At 53.3% G+C, this 19,337-nt stretch overlaps 6 protein-coding genes across 6 annotated transcripts; 3 read left to right on the top strand and 3 right to left on the bottom strand.

The window, feature by feature from the left end:
- Window positions 1–259: 259 nt before the first annotated feature.
- Window positions 260–2,589, bottom strand: CKM354_000115800 (uncharacterized protein; the record flags this gene model as incomplete). The annotated part of the gene is made up of 4 exons (XM_044796273.1): window positions 260–1,910; window positions 1,984–2,315; window positions 2,382–2,419; window positions 2,493–2,589. 4 exons carry the CDS (start codon window positions 2,587–2,589, stop codon window positions 260–262), a joined length of 2,118 nt encoding a protein of 705 aa, XP_044652208.1.
- Window positions 2,590–3,624: 1,035 nt separating this feature from the next.
- CKM354_000115700 (uncharacterized protein) lies at window positions 3,625–4,976 on the bottom strand (the record flags this gene model as incomplete). The annotated part of the gene is made up of 2 exons (XM_044796272.1): window positions 3,625–4,839; window positions 4,890–4,976. 2 exons carry the CDS (start codon window positions 4,974–4,976, stop codon window positions 3,625–3,627), a joined length of 1,302 nt encoding a protein of 433 aa, XP_044652207.1.
- A 511-nt stretch (window positions 4,977–5,487) lies between these two features.
- Window positions 5,488–6,541, bottom strand: CKM354_000115600 (uncharacterized protein; the record flags this gene model as incomplete). Its single annotated transcript, XM_044796271.1, has 3 exons — window positions 5,488–6,184; window positions 6,239–6,325; window positions 6,378–6,541. 3 exons carry the CDS (start codon window positions 6,539–6,541, stop codon window positions 5,488–5,490), a joined length of 948 nt encoding a protein of 315 aa, XP_044652206.1.
- A 743-nt stretch (window positions 6,542–7,284) lies between these two features.
- CKM354_000115500 (uncharacterized protein) lies at window positions 7,285–8,613 on the top strand (the record flags this gene model as incomplete). Its single annotated transcript, XM_044796270.1, has 1 exon — window positions 7,285–8,613. The coding sequence occupies one exon, from the start codon at window positions 7,285–7,287 to the stop codon at window positions 8,611–8,613; it is 1,329 nt and encodes a 442-aa protein (XP_044652205.1).
- A 756-nt stretch (window positions 8,614–9,369) lies between these two features.
- On the top strand, window positions 9,370–11,073 carry CKM354_000115400 (uncharacterized protein; the record flags this gene model as incomplete). Its single annotated transcript, XM_044796269.1, has 3 exons — window positions 9,370–9,639; window positions 9,739–10,805; window positions 10,860–11,073. The coding sequence occupies 3 exons, from the start codon at window positions 9,370–9,372 to the stop codon at window positions 11,071–11,073; spliced, it is 1,551 nt and encodes a 516-aa protein (XP_044652204.1).
- A 3,560-nt stretch (window positions 11,074–14,633) lies between these two features.
- On the top strand, window positions 14,634–18,855 carry CKM354_000115300 (uncharacterized protein; the record flags this gene model as incomplete). The annotated part of the gene is made up of 10 exons (XM_044796268.1): window positions 14,634–14,782; window positions 14,834–14,968; window positions 15,020–15,108; window positions 15,164–15,382; window positions 15,438–15,453; window positions 15,518–15,615; window positions 15,671–15,912; window positions 15,962–16,249; window positions 16,298–17,071; window positions 17,128–18,855. 10 exons carry the CDS (start codon window positions 14,634–14,636, stop codon window positions 18,853–18,855), a joined length of 3,738 nt encoding a protein of 1,245 aa, XP_044652203.1.
- Between the last annotated feature and the right edge of the window lie 482 nt (window positions 18,856–19,337).

The raw sequence follows: 19,337 nt of genomic DNA, 5'->3' as shown, positions 1-19,337 counted from the left end.
GTTGATGTTGCGGCCGGCAGGCCAAAGACTGACCCGAATGCCATATTTGGTACGATATCATACCACGTGTCTTGCGATGAGACATCCTTTCCCTTTCGGCTCCTCCATCCGACCTTCACTGAGTTCGGATACCAGGTCACGTGCGTGCGCACTTCGTCCACGACCAAGTGTTTCGGCACCGAGTCGGATTCGAAAGATATATGTGTCCTCTGTCGGTCCCAGTCCATGGAGTCTGGCTCTCGCATAACACTGTCGTTCGTCACTGCTGCGAAAGTTCTGATGCCAGTCGGTCGAATTCAACCCAGTCTATGGCCGTCAAATCCAGCCCACCGAGCACAGGATCTTCGAAATTATCGATGAAGGGCTGCCCAAACATGCCAGGAGGAGGCATCTGCTGATGCATAGCCGTTCCTGGCATTGGCATGCTATGCGAGTGAGGCGGGAATGCGGGAGGGTGGGTGCCATGGCCATTTGTCGGTGTGAAAGCTGGAGCTGGAGACTGCACCGGGTGGCCAGTCATCAAGGGCAATTTCTGATCGCTATTTGATGAAAGCGATTTCTGGTCAGGAAGCTCTTGTTGTCGCTTTGCGGCATTGAGCAAAGAGTGAATTCCTTCGAGTAACAGGCTTTTCTTCGGACCGGTCTCCAGACTAGGGATTATGATATCGAAGACCTTTCGAATCAGCGTCCACGCTCGCGAAGCCCCTCGGCCAGAACGACGTAGCCTCGTTTGTCGAAGCAGAGTCACCAAAGCATACCATTGGAAATGTGCTTGCCAATGCCACCTCCAAGGCTGGACCGATGGCTCACACCAAAGGTTCAGCTGAATCTGAAGAAGATCCATACTGAGGATGAATGCATTCTCCGAGAAACCATCAGCGTCCTCCCAGTCTTTGTCCAGATCTACGATCGGGATCTTTGAAATCAAACGCAACTTAGTCGAAAAAGTCTTTGCAGTATTGATGCTGAGCCATTGTAACGGTACGGTCGGGTCACATGGCTCCAGAATCTCCTCACTATAGCGTTGCTCAATCCGTCGCATGATCTCTAGCTTCTCTGCTGTGGGCATACTAGCATCGTGCAATCTATGCCAGGTTCCAGAAGGGCCGGTTATGCTCTGGAGGCTGCGAGCAACAGTAATGCTGAGCACACGTGCTTGGAGATAACAAGCATCTGATGGACCGCGCCGAGCATCTGGCAGGCGAGTCATGGTTGGAAAGAGATCGCTATCGTTCAAGTTCGAAGGGGCACCAGCGTCGAAGCTGCTGCCCATGAGATCTCCGTCCTGACCTACTAGTTCCGCCATACGCCCGTCGAAGTACACAAGACCCCACCAGAGCCGTCTGCGCATCTCCGTATCGAACGGTGACAGACCCAGAGAAGTGCCATCACGGGCCAGGCCAAGCGTTCCCGCGATTCGGATGGCAATTCCAAGAAGCGACCACACAAGCTGGATCTCACCGACACTACGCAATGCACTCAGATAATAGATCAAAGCTTGCAGGACCATAATGTCGGTGCTTGTGATGAACCCAGCAGCTGATAACGCAGCCTCTGTAGCTGCCCTGTACTTTTGAAGTAGCCCGTTCCGCGATTCGCCCAAGGATTCGCCGCACTGCTCGTTAGTGAGCGAGACAACAGCTATCATGTAGATGGCATACACAAGAGCTTGTTCGTTAGGAGGCAGCACTTGGTTGCCGATCTGGCCGAGTACGATGTTTTGAACGCTTGGCGCGTGAGATATCTTCATGACTGGGTCGACATTGCCCTGGAAGGCTTGCCACAAGAAAACGATTTGGCTCGCGGGTGCTTGAAAGGAGCCCGGGTGACCGGGACCATTGCCACCGAAGATCAAGTTTCTTCCGGTGCTGGCATCTTCTGGCCTTGTTGGCTCTTCGTATATGCCATGCCTTCATCTGGTCAGTACAATTTCATATGGCAAATGGCTACCAAAGGATGCGCTGCAAAGCTAGAGCTACATACCCTGATCGTCCACCAGGACTCGGTTTGGCATCCTCTGGGCTGACCGTCGGAGTGCCATTCGAAGCGTGAGGGTCAGTGGAAATGGCATTCCATAGGTGATTGTTGACATAGCGATAGCCACCACCTTCCGACACTAGACGTGCCGTGGAAGTGCCTGCGCCTTGCGAGCTCGTCGATGCTGGTGATGAAATATCATTCGCTGGCTCCCTGAAAGACCCTACGGTGGCAGTTGTGGTTGCTCGGTCGGTATAAGAAGGTCGAGAATTGGTTAATCCATCCTGCGTTGCTGTCTGGTGTCCGGTGTTGCGCCGCTTTCTTTTGCCGTGCGTGCCCTTTCCGCAAGGACTGTATCAGTGCGACTGCATCAACGATCTACTGAGACACGTGGAAAGACTTACAGGTTCAGGAAATACACATTCCAGTCCAGATTTCGTGCCTATAAGCATCAAATAGAAGTCAACACGGCTTCCGGTGGCTGAGGCGTGGCGTATGCCAATGATCCGTCTTACAGGCAGCGCAGGGATATACGCGATCACACTTGACCTTCCTTCTCTGACATACCGAACACGATGGGGTGTGGTTGTCTCTCTTCTGTGTCGTGTCCATAGTGAAATCAGCTCGGCCGAACGTGTGAGTCTAGGCCATGCCGGCAGTTCCTGACCGGCCGTTCCCCGTGAGTACGCAGTGCTTCTTCCCCCAGGACCATACCGTTAGAATACGATTCGGTACAGTATAGTGGGCATGCACAGCATATGAATCTCGGTGCCGAGTCTCGAGATGAAGTGCTCCAAGGACTCGGGTCTTCTTCATCCACTTTGCAAGGTGCGCGAGCTCCAATCACGGCTGCCGAACTTCTCCGCGCGTACGCCGATCACTTCTGTACTCGTCTTTGAAGCACGATTAGCCCTGCTGAAGGAACGCGCCGTCCATCGCTAGCCATTGCTTGGAACGTCGATACAAATGCCTTGATGGGAAGTGAACGCGAACGACCTTGAATTCGCGACGAATTCAACCAGACATCCACCGCTGATCAGTGCTTCTTCACCAGTGTTTCGACAGCAGTGACAAGGTAGTTATCAGCCCAAAATCAGGGTCTTCCCGAATTCGACTGAAGACGTAGATCTGATCCGTGGAGCCGGCAAGTCAAGGGCTATGGATGTGGTCTTGTCATAGGCCGCCAGACTCCATGGCTTCCAGCGGTTCATGATGAAGCTTTGGCGTGATGCACCCTGCGTGGCAAGTGATGCCTGAATGCATTCAGGTTCTCGTAGTCGCTGCCACATGTGCGGCGCCGTCCATTGCTCCATCGAGACATGTCAAAGGAGTGGAGTAGATGATGGAGTGTAGGCGCGAAAGTGAGATGGAGAGATGTCGACAAGAGTGCTTTGAGCACTGAAGCGAGGCCCCTTGCGGCAGGCGAACAACATAAATAGATCATGCGAACTACTCATACTCATGGAAGGCACCACAGAACGCGTTGAACGCGCTTCGTAGGTGTTTATGGACCTTTATATTGAGTCCCACCCTCGAGCAATCGCACTCATTGCACATCAAACCACTGCGAATGCTTCACTTTATCGTGCTGTGCTGCCGCATCCGACTGCTATCCTCAGAGTTGAATATGTACTCGAAAGCCTCCTACTACGCTTTATCCGCGTCAGGTCTCTCATTAAGCCTGCCTCGCCTTCTACGTATGCTATCTCTTCTGCTAGGATTGCTCGATTCCATTGATGTCCCAATGCCAGAATCGAAAAAGTCGACATCTTCGTCCTCGTCATCAGCTTCGGCCGCAGGTGTCACCGGGCGCAGAGCTGACTCTTCGTCTTCCTCTTCTTGCTTGATGCCGTTCACAGGAGGGACATATCGCAATGGCGCTTGGCCACCCAATGTTGGGAAAGTGCGTTCGGTGTCAGATAGTGCCGGCTTAGATTCGTCTTCCTCCTCACGTTTGACCGTTGTCTTGTCGTCCGGCAACTCTGCCTTCACGTCTCCTGGCTCTTGCTTTCCGGAGATATAGAAGGATACGACACCCCACGCCAACGCGAAAAAGATCAGCTCCGTGAACCAGAAGGCTGTAATGAAAATCGTCGCAGATATTATGCGATGATTGTACATGATCCACCTGAGGCCTGTGAATCGCGCTCGAAAGTGTGCCACGGCGTTGTAGATCTGCAATCGGTGCGTGCTTTGCACCTCGAGACTCAAAGTCGCAGGCAAGCCAGCCGAGCCCCTAGCAAAGACCGCTTTCTCGAATATTGGCACGCGTAATTTGTCCTTCTCTTCCCTGAGGTTGAAGAAGTACCACGGCAGACTCTTCGCGGTCTGAATGGCGTCCACTATCCAACTCCTGTACGGAACCATCGCTGGCCGTCTAGAAACAGCTACCACACTGCCCGCGCCATCTTTCGTGCTGTCAGGTGACACCGCTGACCTCGCTGCATCAACGATCTGGTCGGCTACAGTTCCAGCAGAGTACATTGTCACTTCCAACATAAAGTTGCCTGCCTCTCTGTTGTCCATCGTCCTCGGCATATCCAGCTCCACGACAACATCGTAGCCCTGATCACCGATCAGGTCTGGCGTCAGACTCACTGTTCCATGAGGATAAGGGTGCTCTTTTGTGCGCGTGATGGCGTTCCGGTGTAATTCGTCGTGCGGTTTGTAGACATTATCGAACTGGAGGTGGATCGTACGCTCGAAGCCGATGCGCGGGATGTACGACCAGTAGAACAGAGCGTAGGCAGTGACTGCTAGGGCGAAGAGAACCAGGGTCGTCGCGAATATAAGAAACGTCGTTAGGTAGGCCCGGAGCGCGGTGCGTGAAACGAAGGGTCGGATGGGCCGTAGGAGGACGGACTGGCACGCGTCAGTGCAAGCCAGATTCAGCGTGAATGAGAGCGGTGCACTTTGACTGCGCCGATCAGGCCCCGTGGTCGCTCGTCATCATCGTCGAACTCATCCTCCGAGTACTTTCGGCGTGTTCTGGAGGCCATTATGCCACCTGGTGCATGTTGTCGTGCATTCACATGTTCATGGATGGTTGAGAGAGGTGCACCGCGTGAAATTGGCTGGGAGACGAGACGAGGCTGATGACGTCGCCGTCCGCAACGAGAGCACTTCTCGTTTTCATATGAAAGACTGGATATTGATACGAACACGATACAATCTACAGGTAATCGCCACACGCAGCATACCTCCTATGCGCTGTCATTTCTTCCGATTCTCTTGGCGGAGAAGACCTCGCAGTGGAAGCTGTCTCTCCACGCGCTTCCCAAATGCCGGGTCGGTCAAATGGTCATTGCTGTGGTTGTACGCCAGATCGACATCCATCCGTTAGTGTCTTCCCACTTCCGACCAATGTGCGCGTCTGGTCACAACAGCTTCAGTCAAGGTTACACTCCGGGTGCGCTCTTGTGACAGCTTGACCAAGTTGTTGGGTCGTAGTCGACTTCACGTCCGTGTGGCTGCAATCTGCCGGGCGAAGTTCGACCGGAGATTCACCTCTCAGAAAATGAAAGCTCCCTGTGTCTCGGTGACCGGCTTCTGCCCGACAGCCATACACCTGGTGAGATTCCATGCAGCACCTTGCCTGCTTTCTCTCGTTGCTCCACCAAGCAATCCACGAAGGTACCTCACCTTTTCCGCATCAATGAGACCCTTCAGCTCAGCGCCATCGATCAGTTCCTGAAACACGAGCAGCGTCAGATCGTGCATAAAGGCTAGATGTCCAACACTCGATAGCCTCTTTTCCATAGCCACCTGCTGGACATTTTGCACCAAGAAGTACTCGTCCAGCCTTGGGGGCCATTCGGGTTTAGGGGTGTAGCGTCTCATGTTTGCGAACTCCTCTTCAAGCTTGTCGATATTGCTTTGAGCATGAGCCGCTGATACTTTCGTGAAATGTCGGTTGAGAACATCCCATTCGTCCCATTGCAACCATCCACCAGGTTTCAGCATTCGCAGCAGGTTCTTGAGTAGTGGCGCAGGATCGTTGTCCTTCACAACGCAGACAAAATGGCGAATGTGGATGACATCGTACTTCTCGACCAAATCCTCAGTCGGCGGACGAAAGACATCGACGAGACGGAGATTGACGTTGTGAGGCAGCCATTCTCGAGGCGGCATTTGCCCGAAAGAGATGTCGATCGCGTCAAGCTGGGCGGAAGGAGGGAGATGTGATGCCAGATCTAGAAGCCATATTCTAAAGGAATCGTGAGCGACCGATGATTGGCAACAGGACCGGATAGCTACTCACCCTGTGCCTGTCCCGATATCTGCCACCCGTAGGTTTTCCCTGCCTCGAATGGCATCTTGTATGCGCGGATGAAGGTTGTATCCAAAGCTGCATCGAGGTCAGGGCGTCTCGTGGAACGGACCTCGCTCCTTGAACTCACGAAGACTGCCAAATGTAGTGCGACAGGTTCAATCTTGCAGAAGCCGCAGCGTCCCGGGTCAGGACATAGTCGTCGTTCACGTCAATTGCCGAGTCCGGGCGTGACGAGGGCTTTTTGTAAGCGCTGTCGCCATTGGTCTGGTTATCATCGCTTGGTGCGCCCATCTTTCAATGCGAACAGAGCAGAGCAGAGAAGGTTGGTGCGGAGAGATTGATCGAGGATGATGCCCGCCATTTTGGGGTGAACTGCCTGGAGCAAACGCTGTATTCACATGCCGAGCCAGGCCATCCCATGCAATGCTGCGCTGGCATTCACGCTTGCGGTTCGTGATGACCCGTTCCGAGGCCAACTCGTGCAATTCAGAGTTCATCATTCCCATTTAGGGCAGTTTGGCGGGCGGTGGGTCGAGGTATAGTGAACAGGCTAGAAAGCTGGATACAGCAGGCTAAGGCAGAATTACGTTGCGAAAAAGTTCCGAGCGGGCAGCAGGTATCATCTTGTGTTCGCGGCTTCAGTGTATCGTGGCGTGATGAAGGTCAGGGTTTCTGGTCGAAAGTGTGATGGCCCAATCTTCCAAGCATCGCGTGAGGTCCGCATCTGCGGTGGTGAGACAGTGTCACAATCATGTCTTTACGGTCGCGAAGCCGATATGCACATCTGCGGCGTGCAGGTACGGCGCCGTACAACGAATGGCGGCGCGCGGAAAGTCGCTGCAGCTGCGGATTGGCCGTTGACGACTGAGATTCCAAGCGAAGTCGTTCGCTATTGCCGAGTCGAAAAATGTCAGTATTCCATGTGTCGGCCTCCGTAGCTGCACAAACATGACGACCTACATTATTCGACGTCGTTCCACTACCACATCGCCACTCCAGCTGTTGTCCAGCGGCGTGAACACAGTGCAACGGGCATGGAGAGCGCGAAGAAGCTGCCTATGACTCTGGTGGACGTCCTCTCGAACGCCGTCGTGCTTCGTCAAGTAACGCCGCACATCCCTGCGAGGGAACTCCTTCGGTTGGCAGTGACATGCAAGGCCATACGAGAGATCCTCTACAATCACTCCGAAGCTTGGCGGTACCTCGACATCACCGGTGTGAAGCGAGCCATCATCAATACTTCGCCTATCGACATTGGCGGCGTCTCATGGCGCTCCGAGCGAATGGATGAGAGCCTCACCGAGGACGAGTTTTATGCAGGCCCTTTGCGCGGTATCTTAGGCCGTCTGCATTCGAAGAGGATCCTCAAATACGTCCAGACTCTAATACTCGACGGACTGACTGTGCCTGCCGACCTGGTGAGAGAAATTGTCGCCGAGGACCGCTATCATGTGCGCGTGCTCAGTTTACGCGAGTCGAAGCAATTGAACATCACGAAGCTGCAACAAGTTCTGCGGTACATTGTGCGGCCAACAAGGCCTGACGATACTCCACGCCTCAAAGCGCTCTATTTCTTTGGGCAGAGAGACGTATTGATACCGCCTGCCGCTACGAAACAGCCGCCAAAACCAGATCCGCCGGCTCTAGGGGTGATGAGCAGTGCTGGTGCGCAGATTGGCGCAGATTGGAATCAGAGATCTCAGCATGATCTGATACCAAAAATCTTCGATGACGAAAGTAGATGGTACGGCTGTAACGGCCGAGTAATGAAGCGACCCTACTCAGAATGGGCCGAAACACTGCAAGTGTGCCGTGAACTTATCAGCTTCGACGCCGTATTGTGCAGAGGGCCAAGGCACGACATCACCAAGGTCGCAAGCAAAGACTTCCTACAGCCCACCATTGCTACCATCGCTTTAGGACCAGAGGGTTGCCAGGACTGTCACAGCAGCCCAGAAGGACCTGCAGTATTTGGAGAGTGCGCACATGATGCCTTACCACTGCTCGCACCAATCCCACTACACTCCTCGACAGTGCGTGGATGTATTCGACCTGAACCGCAAGAAGATGGCAAATTCCCCCAACTCATTCTTCGATGCGAAGATTGTCTGCGTGGTCGTTGGTGCGAACAATGCAACAGATGGTGGTGCGAGAACTGCTATCAAGAGCCACCATCGCGAGTCTCTCTACGAACTGAGATGCAGCACCTCGAGATGCAGGAGGATCTTGAGCGTGAGGGATGGGCGGCTGTGAATAACGCGCCGAATGGCAATCAAGTCAAGGTATTTTCTAAACTCTGTGTTGAACGCTGTCTGGTCGGTGAAATGATGGCTGGCGCCGGCAGTAATGGCATGTGGGGATAGGTGTGATCTCACTGCTCAACAACATTGCGACATGGTCCTAGCTGTGACCCAGCGCATGGCCTACATCTCGCCTTCGACCGAGGGTAGAACAACCGCATCCATTCACAAAAGTCACTGACTCCGTTCTCAGAACTCGTCAACGCACCCAAGGCAATCATACATCGTCCACAGTGATATAGGCGTGCACCGCGACTGTTGGGTCTGCGGCCGCACTTGTGCGCATTGCAAGAGTGCTCTGATCCGGCGCTGTGAAAGGTGCAAAGAAGAGTACTGTGCTCTGCATGACGAGAATTGCTCAGAAACAAAGGTATGGTCACAAGCCACTTTCGGTAACAAGAGAAAGAAAAGCTGATGATTGACAGTGCGGATGGTGCGCGTTCACAGGTAGAAGAACTCGTGTGGTGCCAGATTTGTAAAACGTCAATCGTTGCTCACATGCGACGCTCGCATGCTGTTCGATGCACAGACGACAATACTGATCCCACTCGGCGTTGTACGCCTGACATGCAGATGATGGGCCGACATCTCGCACATTCGCACAGTGTAAGACTCTAGGCAAAATCGGCAGCAGCGTGACGATTCGCAACGACTCCGAACCAGATGAAAGAAAAGCACTTGGAAAGCATGGCTTATCTCCACAACCGACGTCACAGGAGGATTCCCTGTCAGAACAAAGTGACCAGCGAACTTTAGCACCCCACTAAACGTGTTCGCAGAGTGGGCATTCCACCAACCCGTGGACTTGTGATCACAAACATGTACAAGAGCCTCCATTCTCACCTTCTCAGAATACCTTGTTGCAGAAGCGCGAAACCACCTTGGGCACCATCGCAATTGAGATCATTTACCATGTCTGGATCGCGGCCAAAATATCAAACGTTGGCCGAGCTACAACAGGCTTATCAAGGCGGCAAAACTGTGAAAGAAGTCACGCAACAGTACTTGGACATCATTGAGAGCCGCAAAGACTTGAATGCTGTTACTGTCGTGAACCACAAAGCTTTGGAAGAAGCTCAACAGCTCGATGTGAGTGATCGCCGTGGCCAGTTTTGCAGATCACCCATTTTTGCAGACATTGGAACTTGCACTGTTACTGCATCGACGTCGACCTGACTAAATGACCAGAAACTTGCGCAGGAAAAGCGAGGACCGCTGTTCGGGCTGCCAATTGTCGTGAAAGATCAAATCGAAACGGCGGGCATTGCTACAGCATATGGTAGCAAGGTCTGCAAGGACCATATTCCAAGTCATGATGCAACTCTGGTTCGCAAGTTGAAGGAAGCCGGTGCTGTCATTCTTGCAAAAACGACAATGCCGGATTGGGCTGCGTCGTGGTTCTCGACGTCGTCGCTGAGCGAAACGACGAAACATCCCATAGACCCTTCGCGAGACCCAGGTGGTTCATCGAGCGGTAGTGGCACAGCTGTCGCTGCAGGTCTCGCTCTTTCGGCGATCGGAGGTGACACTGGCGGCAGTATTCGACTTCCGGCGAGTTTCTGCGGTCTTGTTGGTGTGCGTGTCACGCCTGGAAGAATTAGCAGAGATGGCATGTCGTCACTTGTGGCTACACAGGATACTCCTGGGCCCATGACACGGACTGTCCAAGATGCTGCCCGAATTCTGGATGTCCTTGTTGGCTTCGACGAAAAGGATGACTTCACATCGATCAATGCACTTGAGCACCAGACAGAGCCTCGGTCTTTTGTGAACGCCATCAAGGAGCCTGTACTCTCGGGGAGACGTCTAGGCGTACTTCGTCAAGCATTCGGAGAGCACAGAGGCATCAACTTCACGCTCGAAAAGACCTTGTCGGAACTCCGAGCATCAGGCGTGGAACTCATCGACGTGGAAATCCCGGACCTCGAGCAGCTCAAGGAGCAGACCTCAGTGTACGTCCTTCGGTCTCGATCAGACATCAACAGCTTCCTCGCATCTCGCGACGCCCTTCAGCATCTGAAAATAGAAGATCTGCAAGAGAAAGGAGAGTATCATCAGTGTCTAGACCTGATCAGTGCATTGGCAAAAGGGCCGAAAGACCCTTTCCAGAGCCCTCACTTCAGTAAAGCTCTCAGCGCGATTCAGCACTTTCAGCGTACTGTTATGAGTTTGTACGCAAAGCACAAACTTGATGCGATAATCTATCCGACTTGCCAGCTTCTGGCGCCCAAGACGCAGGATCTGTTGGATCTGAGGTATTTCCACTCATGACTGAGTATTTGCTGGACTCTCACTGACAAGATGCACAGATGGACTTGCCTTAATTATCCTACGAATACAGTCATAGCCAGTCAATTGCTGTGGAGTGCTGTTTCGGTACCGATTGGCACAGCGAAGGACGATGAGTACCCCGATGATCCAGAATTGCCTGTGGGATTGGAGATCTTGGGACTGCCATTGAGTGAAGACAAGTTATTGAATTTGGCTGCTGGAATCGAAGCGATGAAGGAGGCCAAGAGTTGATTACTCGAATGTAGCATCTCGACCTTGTTTCCTCGCTCTTCGCATGGCATCGATCATGCTTTGCCCATTGCGTACGGCGTAAACTCGTGTCTGTCCCCTGTGACCATGCCATGGGCAAGAAATCTGTTCTCTGAACCTGCTACGCGCGACTCAGCTCTTCCACCATGCGTGCTCATGCACCACCCCTATCGTACATCGTCCCCAAGTCGGTAGCTTTACATCTCGCATCCGTCGTCGTCGTATAGAAGTTTAGATCCTGTCGCTTCATTAGCCCAATGCTGAGACGTCTGATACTTGCGTGGTGAAAGCCGTACGGAGGAAGCAGAATCTCAGCCCAGCTACTGCTCAAAAATGCAACACCTCCCTATCCAGCCCGTCAGCTTCCATCACATGGATTATGCCACCAGTATCCATTCTTACTGCAAAAAATGCCAATGATGTGACCACGCTCCTGTTGTCGGCGCTGGTAACCCAGTTGTATGTATCGCGCGCAAAGCCTCCTCTCGGCGCTGGGCGCGGCCCTCCGATGGCAGTTCCTCGTCCCTTTGGTGGCATTGTGATGATTCGGTGAACGAGAGGATGCGGATGAGTCGAGATGGATGTCTTGTGGTGGAAGGTAGACGTTCAGTCCGTGACGTCTGAACTTGCACTTTGGGAAGTCTTGGCGGGTCTGCTTCATTGTCACCCCCGAAGCTCCGCTCTGAACAAACACTTAATACCCTCTAACACCGACGAGCATGATACAAAGACTTCTCGCTCGAGTCACTCCCGCATACTGAAGTGAATGCTCAAGCGTTCAGCACACTCACCGCTACGCCGATGTGCGACCTCCCCAGGCCGATGGCTGGCTGTTGCACGCTGAGCAATGAGCATCCATTTTGCATGACAACGGCTCGCCTGGAATTTCCAGAGCGTCAAATGACTGCGACGTAGGGTTTGCCTCGGCGCCCTCCTGCAATGCCGATTACTACAGGACTCCTGCGACGTCCATAAAGCCCTGGGCGGTGCCGGAGAGTCCTGAGCGGTGAGCTGATGGCGACCAGGAGCAGACATATGCGCAACACCAGAGCTGAGGTCTAAGAGATGCCAGGTGTACAAGACTCAACATTCACGACTGCTGATAGGCGTTGGTGCTGCTTGTAGCAGGGATGCCAACGAAGATTCATCCAAGATACATGTTCTGGCCTCCACAGACCGCCTGCAATTAGACTGCCACGTGCAACCTTTCAGAGTGCCACGCGCAGGGCTCAACATATCCTTCGATCAGCCCATCAATCGTGGCGACAGCGAACGATATGGGATGTCTTAAGGCCAGGGATATCTGCGCGTGATTCGGCGCGGAGCCATGAGGCTCAAGCGCCTCTAATGCAGCAAGCAACGATCTTGCATGTCCAGCAAGGCATATGGTCGCGCCAAGTCGACATCACCTGCTATCCCCTCACCGCCAGTGACTTGAAGAGAGAAATCTTCGACATTCATGCCTCCACCTTGCGAGCACCGACTCATGCGATTGGAAATGGCTTGAGTCGCATATGTGCCTCTTCTCACGTCAAAATCACTTCCACCCCGATAAAGGGCTGGACTTGCGATGCGCAGCATTACCTGATGGCGTAGACTAACGAAAGGCAGGCTCAGCCTGGCTGAAGAAGAAACAAGGCCCGCCGGATGGGCGTGCCGGGCGCAAAAGCATTGATGACGGTTCTCAACTTGCACTGTTGTCTGAGCCCTACGATGCGGGAGTTGTCGAAGACCGCAACTTTGCGCCCGCCGTTCGCAACATCGTCTAGAATGCCCCATGCAGAATTATGACTGCCGAGACTGTGAAGGCGACAACCCTGACACCCTGGATCGTCGTCGCCATGTTCCATGTGCGCCACGTGTCGACCAGAGTTCCTAACGGTCGCTTGGTCGTGAAAGTTCCAGAGAACACAAGTTGACTTTCGGTCGTGTCAAACTTTACTGCAATACTGGCGGCGAATGCCACGCAAGACACACGCGGTCGCCAACACGGCCCTACTTTGCGAAGGAAGGCCATCATGCTCGTGAAGAGGACTGACCGAGTCACCGTGTGCCGCAAACCTACAGCAGTGCTGAAAGTTCGAATACGATATGCGTTGTAGTGGAGCGATATTGAAATCCTGCAGCTTGCTCGGCAGCTAAGCCTGTTTGCCATGGGCATCTGCGATGACTTGCATGGGTCGGGAGCACCCACTTGGCTGCACTTTCTCGCGTAACATTTCAGCTTCGTGCATTTCGCCGTCTTTTAATCAAAATTGCTGCACAATGCGGTGTCACGTTCGTCACAGAGCACGACTGACTTCTCAGCGACCGGCCTCGACCTCGCCTACACGTGGTGAGCCGAGACATGCAGCGGCGCTTGCGCTCGTCCGAGACAGTCCCAAACAAATGGTTCCTCCGGTCCCCTCAGAAGTTCACACTGACAAGGCGCGAACAGTGTCGCCAATAACCTCCGACGGTCGAGTCATGGTAGATGTCTGAGATTGGCGTGAATCTCCACGAGGTCGGGGCCATTATCTTCAAGTCTACTACTGTCTTAGACGGGCGTCTGCACACCGTCATCATGTTTGAGCCAACATTATTCTCCCGCTCCCAATGCACGAATGGCAGGGCGTTGAGCTGCGGCTCTGACATATGTGGGTAACGCACCAGGCACAGGAGCTCCTTCGCTGATCGGCCTTGCACGAGCGCCCGCCCGCCACATGAATTGGAGTACTTTCCACAATCGCTGGCCACAGGAGGTAGGGGCCGAAAAACTGCAAGCGATCGCGGCACCGATGCCTATCATGCCGGTGTGGACAAGCTAGAGCTGCTTTTGGCGAGCCCTGTTAAGCTCCAACGCTCGAAATGGACTTCACGTGCCTCCATGCGAAAGCAATGTCGGCTAATGCACGAGCTAAGCGTATAGACTTCGACCGCACGACCGTTTTGGAACTCTCATTGACAGGTCGGCGTGCCCCACAATATTCCTGGACCGCAACGATGGATGCTGTTACGAGACGTCGTTGCAACGCAGCATGTCGGCCGTCAGGATACGGCCTGTTCGTCCACATACTCACGTAGAACAGCGATTCGGCTTCGCGACCCCGTTCATCCTCCGCCGAATGCGGTATCAAGCTGGGGCCAAGCTTTCATATTGAGCGTGGCATCTCGGCATCCCAACCCTCAACACGGCGCCTCGTTCGCTTCACCGGCCGTGGTGGCATCGACTATACCTGAAGAAGTGCTGCTCTCAGCTGCGCAATGTGCTTGGATGCCACGCCACAAGCCGCCGGGCGCTCGAGGCTGGCGTCGGATACTCGTCAGCATACACGGCGAAGGCTGCAGGACAAGAAGTTTATCGGGTCTCACGATGGAACGTCTCGACTATTCTCGTGACGAGTGCTCGTGCCTATAATAATATGGGCACTCTTGGCCCTTTGGGAGAAGCTAGCTTTGCTCGCTTTCTCTGCAACTTCCCGAGTTTTCTTCTCTCTCATCACTGTCTCGTCTAGGTTAAGATCATCTTGTTGCACGTGGCTTCAAGTCACACAATCAACAGGATGTCACACAAGGCTTTCATCCTTGCGACAGTGGTCTCCTGTTTGTCAAGCGCAGTGACCGGCAATGCTCTGCTTAGTCGGCAGAACGAACTCACAACTGCTGCTAACGACACTCTTCCAAATGGATGGAGCTATATTGGATGTTACAGGTGAGCAGTGTCGACATTGTGAGCTTCGTATGGTTACTGATAACTCGGTAGCGATGGCAATCCAAGAGTCCTCAACGGACATGGCTACACGAACACAACTGGCATGAGTGGAGCCATGTGTACGGCATATTGCAACAGACTAAAATTCGTTTACGGAGCCACAGAATATTCCCAAGAATGCTACTGGTGAGGTCTTATCATGAATGCTCAGTAGATACGTAACTGATCGTCGAACAGTGGGAATTATCTTGCCAACTCAACGTCGCTGCGAAACGATACCGAGTGCGCAATGGCTTGTGCTGGAAACTCCTCCGAGGTCTGCGGAGGTACGATCTGCGACCCCCAAGCAGTGCAAGCTCGACAATGCTGATACCGTACTAGGTCCCGATCGTCTTACAGTCTATTATGCAAACAGAGCTGCTCCTGCAGGCCCTTCCATAAACCCAGGTCCTGCTGGGTGGAAGTCGGGCGGCTGTTGGACAGACAGCAATGACAGAACATTGAAGAATCGCGTAGACACCCCAGGTGGCACGAGTGAAGCTACTGTCGCCTTGTGCACGTCAGCATGTGCAGATGGAGGGTACTCCTTGGCTGGTGTCGGTATGTCCATAGTGTTTGAGCGTTCGTTGAGATCAATCTGCTGACTACGATATAGAATACGGCGGCGAATGGTGAGCAATACCCTCCGCTTCGGCACGATCACAGATGCCAGGGACACTGCTGACCTTCGCGAAGTTACTGTGACAATTATCTCGCCAAGACTGGAGTCAAAGCCGACAACTCAGATTGCAACATGCCTTGCAATGGCAACTCGTCTGAGTTTTGCGGAGCAGGTGAGTTGAGCTCCCAGAACCGATAGAGAATGGAGCACTGACATCGACCTCTCAGGTAACCGACTCAACCTCTACTCCAGTGGCAACACCGCGCCTTCAACCAAGCCTGTCTCCAAGGTTCCTCCCAAGCCCGTGAACTGGATCAGTCGTGGGTGTATCACCGACAATGTTGGAGGTCGAACTTTGCCATACGGTGCAGAGGTCGCAGGAGGGTCCCGGAACATGACCAACAACAACTGTGTCGCAGCTTGCAAGGAGGCTGGATACACCATTGCTGGTACCGAGTACTCTGGCGAAGTGAGTATTGTCTCGTTGAGCTTTGGGACACAGGCTAATGTCCTTCGAGTGCTTCTGCGGCAACAGCTTAGCAGGTGCGCAGCCAGCGACTGACGGCCGTTGCAACATGCCTTGCAACGGAAACAATGGCGATGTCTGCGGAGGTCCAAATGGACTTTCTGTCCTCCAGTTCAACGGGTGGTCGACTCTAGGCTGCTATACCGACAATACTGGACGTCGAACTCTACGATACGGCCAGGATGTTCCTGGTGGAGGTCAAAACATGAGTATTGAGGCCTGCACAAGCACTTGCCAAAGACTAAAGTACAATTTCGCTGGTGTGGAGTATGCCGGAGAGGTAAGTTGTTCGACAATTGGTGTGAGCGCCAGTGGCTGATATCATTAGTGCTTCTGTGACAATCAAATCTCCAATGGTGGTGGGCCTGCGCCAGATGGCGATGCTCAGTGCACAATGGCTTGCAACGGAAACCAAGACCAGATCTGTGGTGGACCTAATCGTCTCAACGTCTTCTCGTTCAACAATACCAATGTCCCAACAACTACGGGTAGCGCTACTACAGCGACTGGAACGTCAGGTGGCGGCTCGACGACATCAACGACACCAGCGACAGAGACCACACCTTCAGCGAAGCCAACCGGTGGTGTCAATGAAACTGCCATCCTCCCCTTTAAGTACGCAGGGTGCTATACCGACACCAACGCGACTGGCCGGTCTGTGGCCAATCGTCAGACTGACGATCCGGAAATGACAGTCGAGTCTTGCATCTCTGTGTGCTCTGCCAAAGGTTACACGGTTGCAGGCATGCAGTATGCACGTGAATGCTACTGCGATTACTTCCTTCGCAATAGCCCAAGTCTGGTTGACGACGACGAATGCAACATGCCGTGCGCTGGCAATGAGGATGAAGATTGTGGTGCTGGTGGCCGCAACTCTGTCTACACCAATGGAACAATCGCAGATTACATCCCACCTACCTTCCTGCCGGATTCTCAGTTGCCTGACAATTGGACGTACACTGGGTGTCTCGCAGACAACGTCAATAACCAACGCTCAATTCCATACTTCATGGAATTCGACAACGACAACTCCAACGGAAAATGTATCGAGACTTGTGCCAAGTTCGGCTTCACTGTGGCTGCCACCGAGTATTCCGTACAAGTAAGTAACGCTGCTTCGATGGGTAGTATTTGAATGTATGACTAACATTCTTATAGTGTTACTGCGGAGATACGCAGAACTACCTGGATGCCGGCGTTCAATTCATCGCCAACTCCTCGTGTAACATGCGCTGCAGCAACGACACTGCCGGCGCCAACGGTGGCGAGATCTGCGGTGGTCAGAATGCCTTGTCCGTCTATACCTGGAAGGAACCTTTCGATCAATGGAGCTTCGCCTCTGGAGCCGCAGCAGGCCGCTTCGAGAATGCGATGCAATCGCCAATTGTTCCACTCATCACCGCGCCTGCAAGGAACGGCAAGGTAATGTTCATCGAGAAATTCGGCACCAGCTTGGTGGGCGGCAGTACCGGCGCTTACGAGCTCGACGTGACCACCGGCGACTTCCGTACTCTGCACGTTAAGACCGACGTCTTCTGTGCTGCATCTATAACCCTTCCCGATCGTGCGGGCCGTCAGCTCAATATCGGTGGCTGGTCACTTCCATCGACGAAGGGCGTCCGCCTCTACGCGCCGAATGGCAGTCCAGGGAATGCTAGCACCAACGACTGGGAGGAAGACGTTTCGCAGCTTGCTCTCCTTGAGGGACGGTGGTATCCATCGGCCATGGTTCTCGCCAACGGATCCGTGTTGATCGCTGGAGGAGAAGAGGGATCCAATGGAGCTCCAGTGCCCAGTCTCGAGATTCTGCCACAGACTGGCAACTTGATCAACGCCCCTTACCTCTTGCGCACCGACCCCAACAACCTGTATCCTTTCTTGATCGTGCTGCCTTCAGGCAACATCTTCATCGGATACTACAACGAGGCCTTGCTCCTAGATCCAGGTTCATTGCAACCGGTGAGACAATTGCCAAACATGCCAGGCTCCGTCGACCGTCCAGACTCGGGCCGCACGTATCCATTCGAGGGTACAGCTGTCGTGCTTCCTCAAGTGGCTCCTTACAGTGACCCTCTTGAGATCCTGATCTGCGGTGGTAGCAATCCTGGAGTCGCAATCGCCCTCGACAACTGCATCACCATCGAGCCCGATAACCCGGCGTCCAATTGGACAATCGAGCGCATGCCCAGCAAGCGAGTCATGACTTACATGGCAGCACTGCCTGATGGAACATACTGGATTACGGGTGGAGCTCACCAAGGTGTTGCCGGCTTCGGTCTTGCTACCGATCCCAACTTGAGCTCCGTTCTCTATGACCCCAGCAAGCCCAAGGGAAAACGTATGACAGTCATGGCCAACACCACTATTGCCCGTCTTTACCACTCTGAAGCCACCCTTCTGGATGATGGCCGCGTCATGGTCTCCGGTTCTGACCCACAGGACACACGCTTCCCCGAGGAATATCAAATTGAATACTACTACCCACCATACCTCACTAGTGGAGCCCCTCGACCAGCTTTCACCGTCCAAGACCAAGACTGGGCATATGGCTCCTCTCACACTCTTTCTGTCTCTTCTTCCGGCTCGGGCGGTAACATGCGCGCAACAGCCATGGGCGCCGTCGCCAGCACACACGGAAACAGCATGGGACAACGAACCTTTTTCCTCGAAACTTCTTGCTCTGGTGGCTCGTGCACGGTCACCGCACCACCAAACGCCAACATTTGCCCACCAGGCTGGTTCCAGATCTTCTTGCTTGATGGCGACAATATTCCCAGCACAGCCAAATGGGTCCGCATTGGTGGCGACCCTAGTGAGCTTGGCAACTGGCCACAAGGAAACGCTTTCACTCGGCCTGGTATGGGAGCGCCTGCTAGGTTGTTTTAGACCACGGCGGTTTTTCTTTTGGCGGAATTATTCTTACTTCATTTTTTATGATGAACCTTATGATGAAAGTTGGGCATAGCGGTTTCTGGATTATTTTGGCGAGTAGAAGACTTGCAAGTTAGAGACACCCCCAGTAGCGAGCGACGCGAAAATATATTCTTATTGTCATTTCAATCAATTGCGCCTTCCCACTCTGGACTAATATCGTTCTCTTCCAGACTGTCAGTGGCGAGCCAGTGTGTGGCAAAGTAACACTATGGTAGGTGGACTGTGGAACAGAGGCAAATTTCGAACATTGTCTCTCTCCGTTGTGAAGAAGTTCAGTACTTTGCATATATACGAGGAGATTCTTCGATCCACTCCAACCATCATCAGCAACCCAGCAAAAACCAATCTCTCGAATCAACGATCCACATCACCCTTCTCGGCCTCATAGCTTCGATCAATCCCCCGACTCAAACTTCTCCAACCCAAACCGGTGA

The sequence above is a fragment of the Cercospora kikuchii genome (assembly GCF_019650295.1).
Source record: "Cercospora kikuchii DNA, contig_00001, whole genome shotgun sequence".
NCBI lineage: Eukaryota > Fungi > Ascomycota > Dothideomycetes > Mycosphaerellales > Mycosphaerellaceae > Cercospora > Cercospora kikuchii.
The sequence above is the reverse complement of the archived record's forward strand: the minus strand, read 5'-3'. Positions and strand labels throughout refer to the sequence as shown.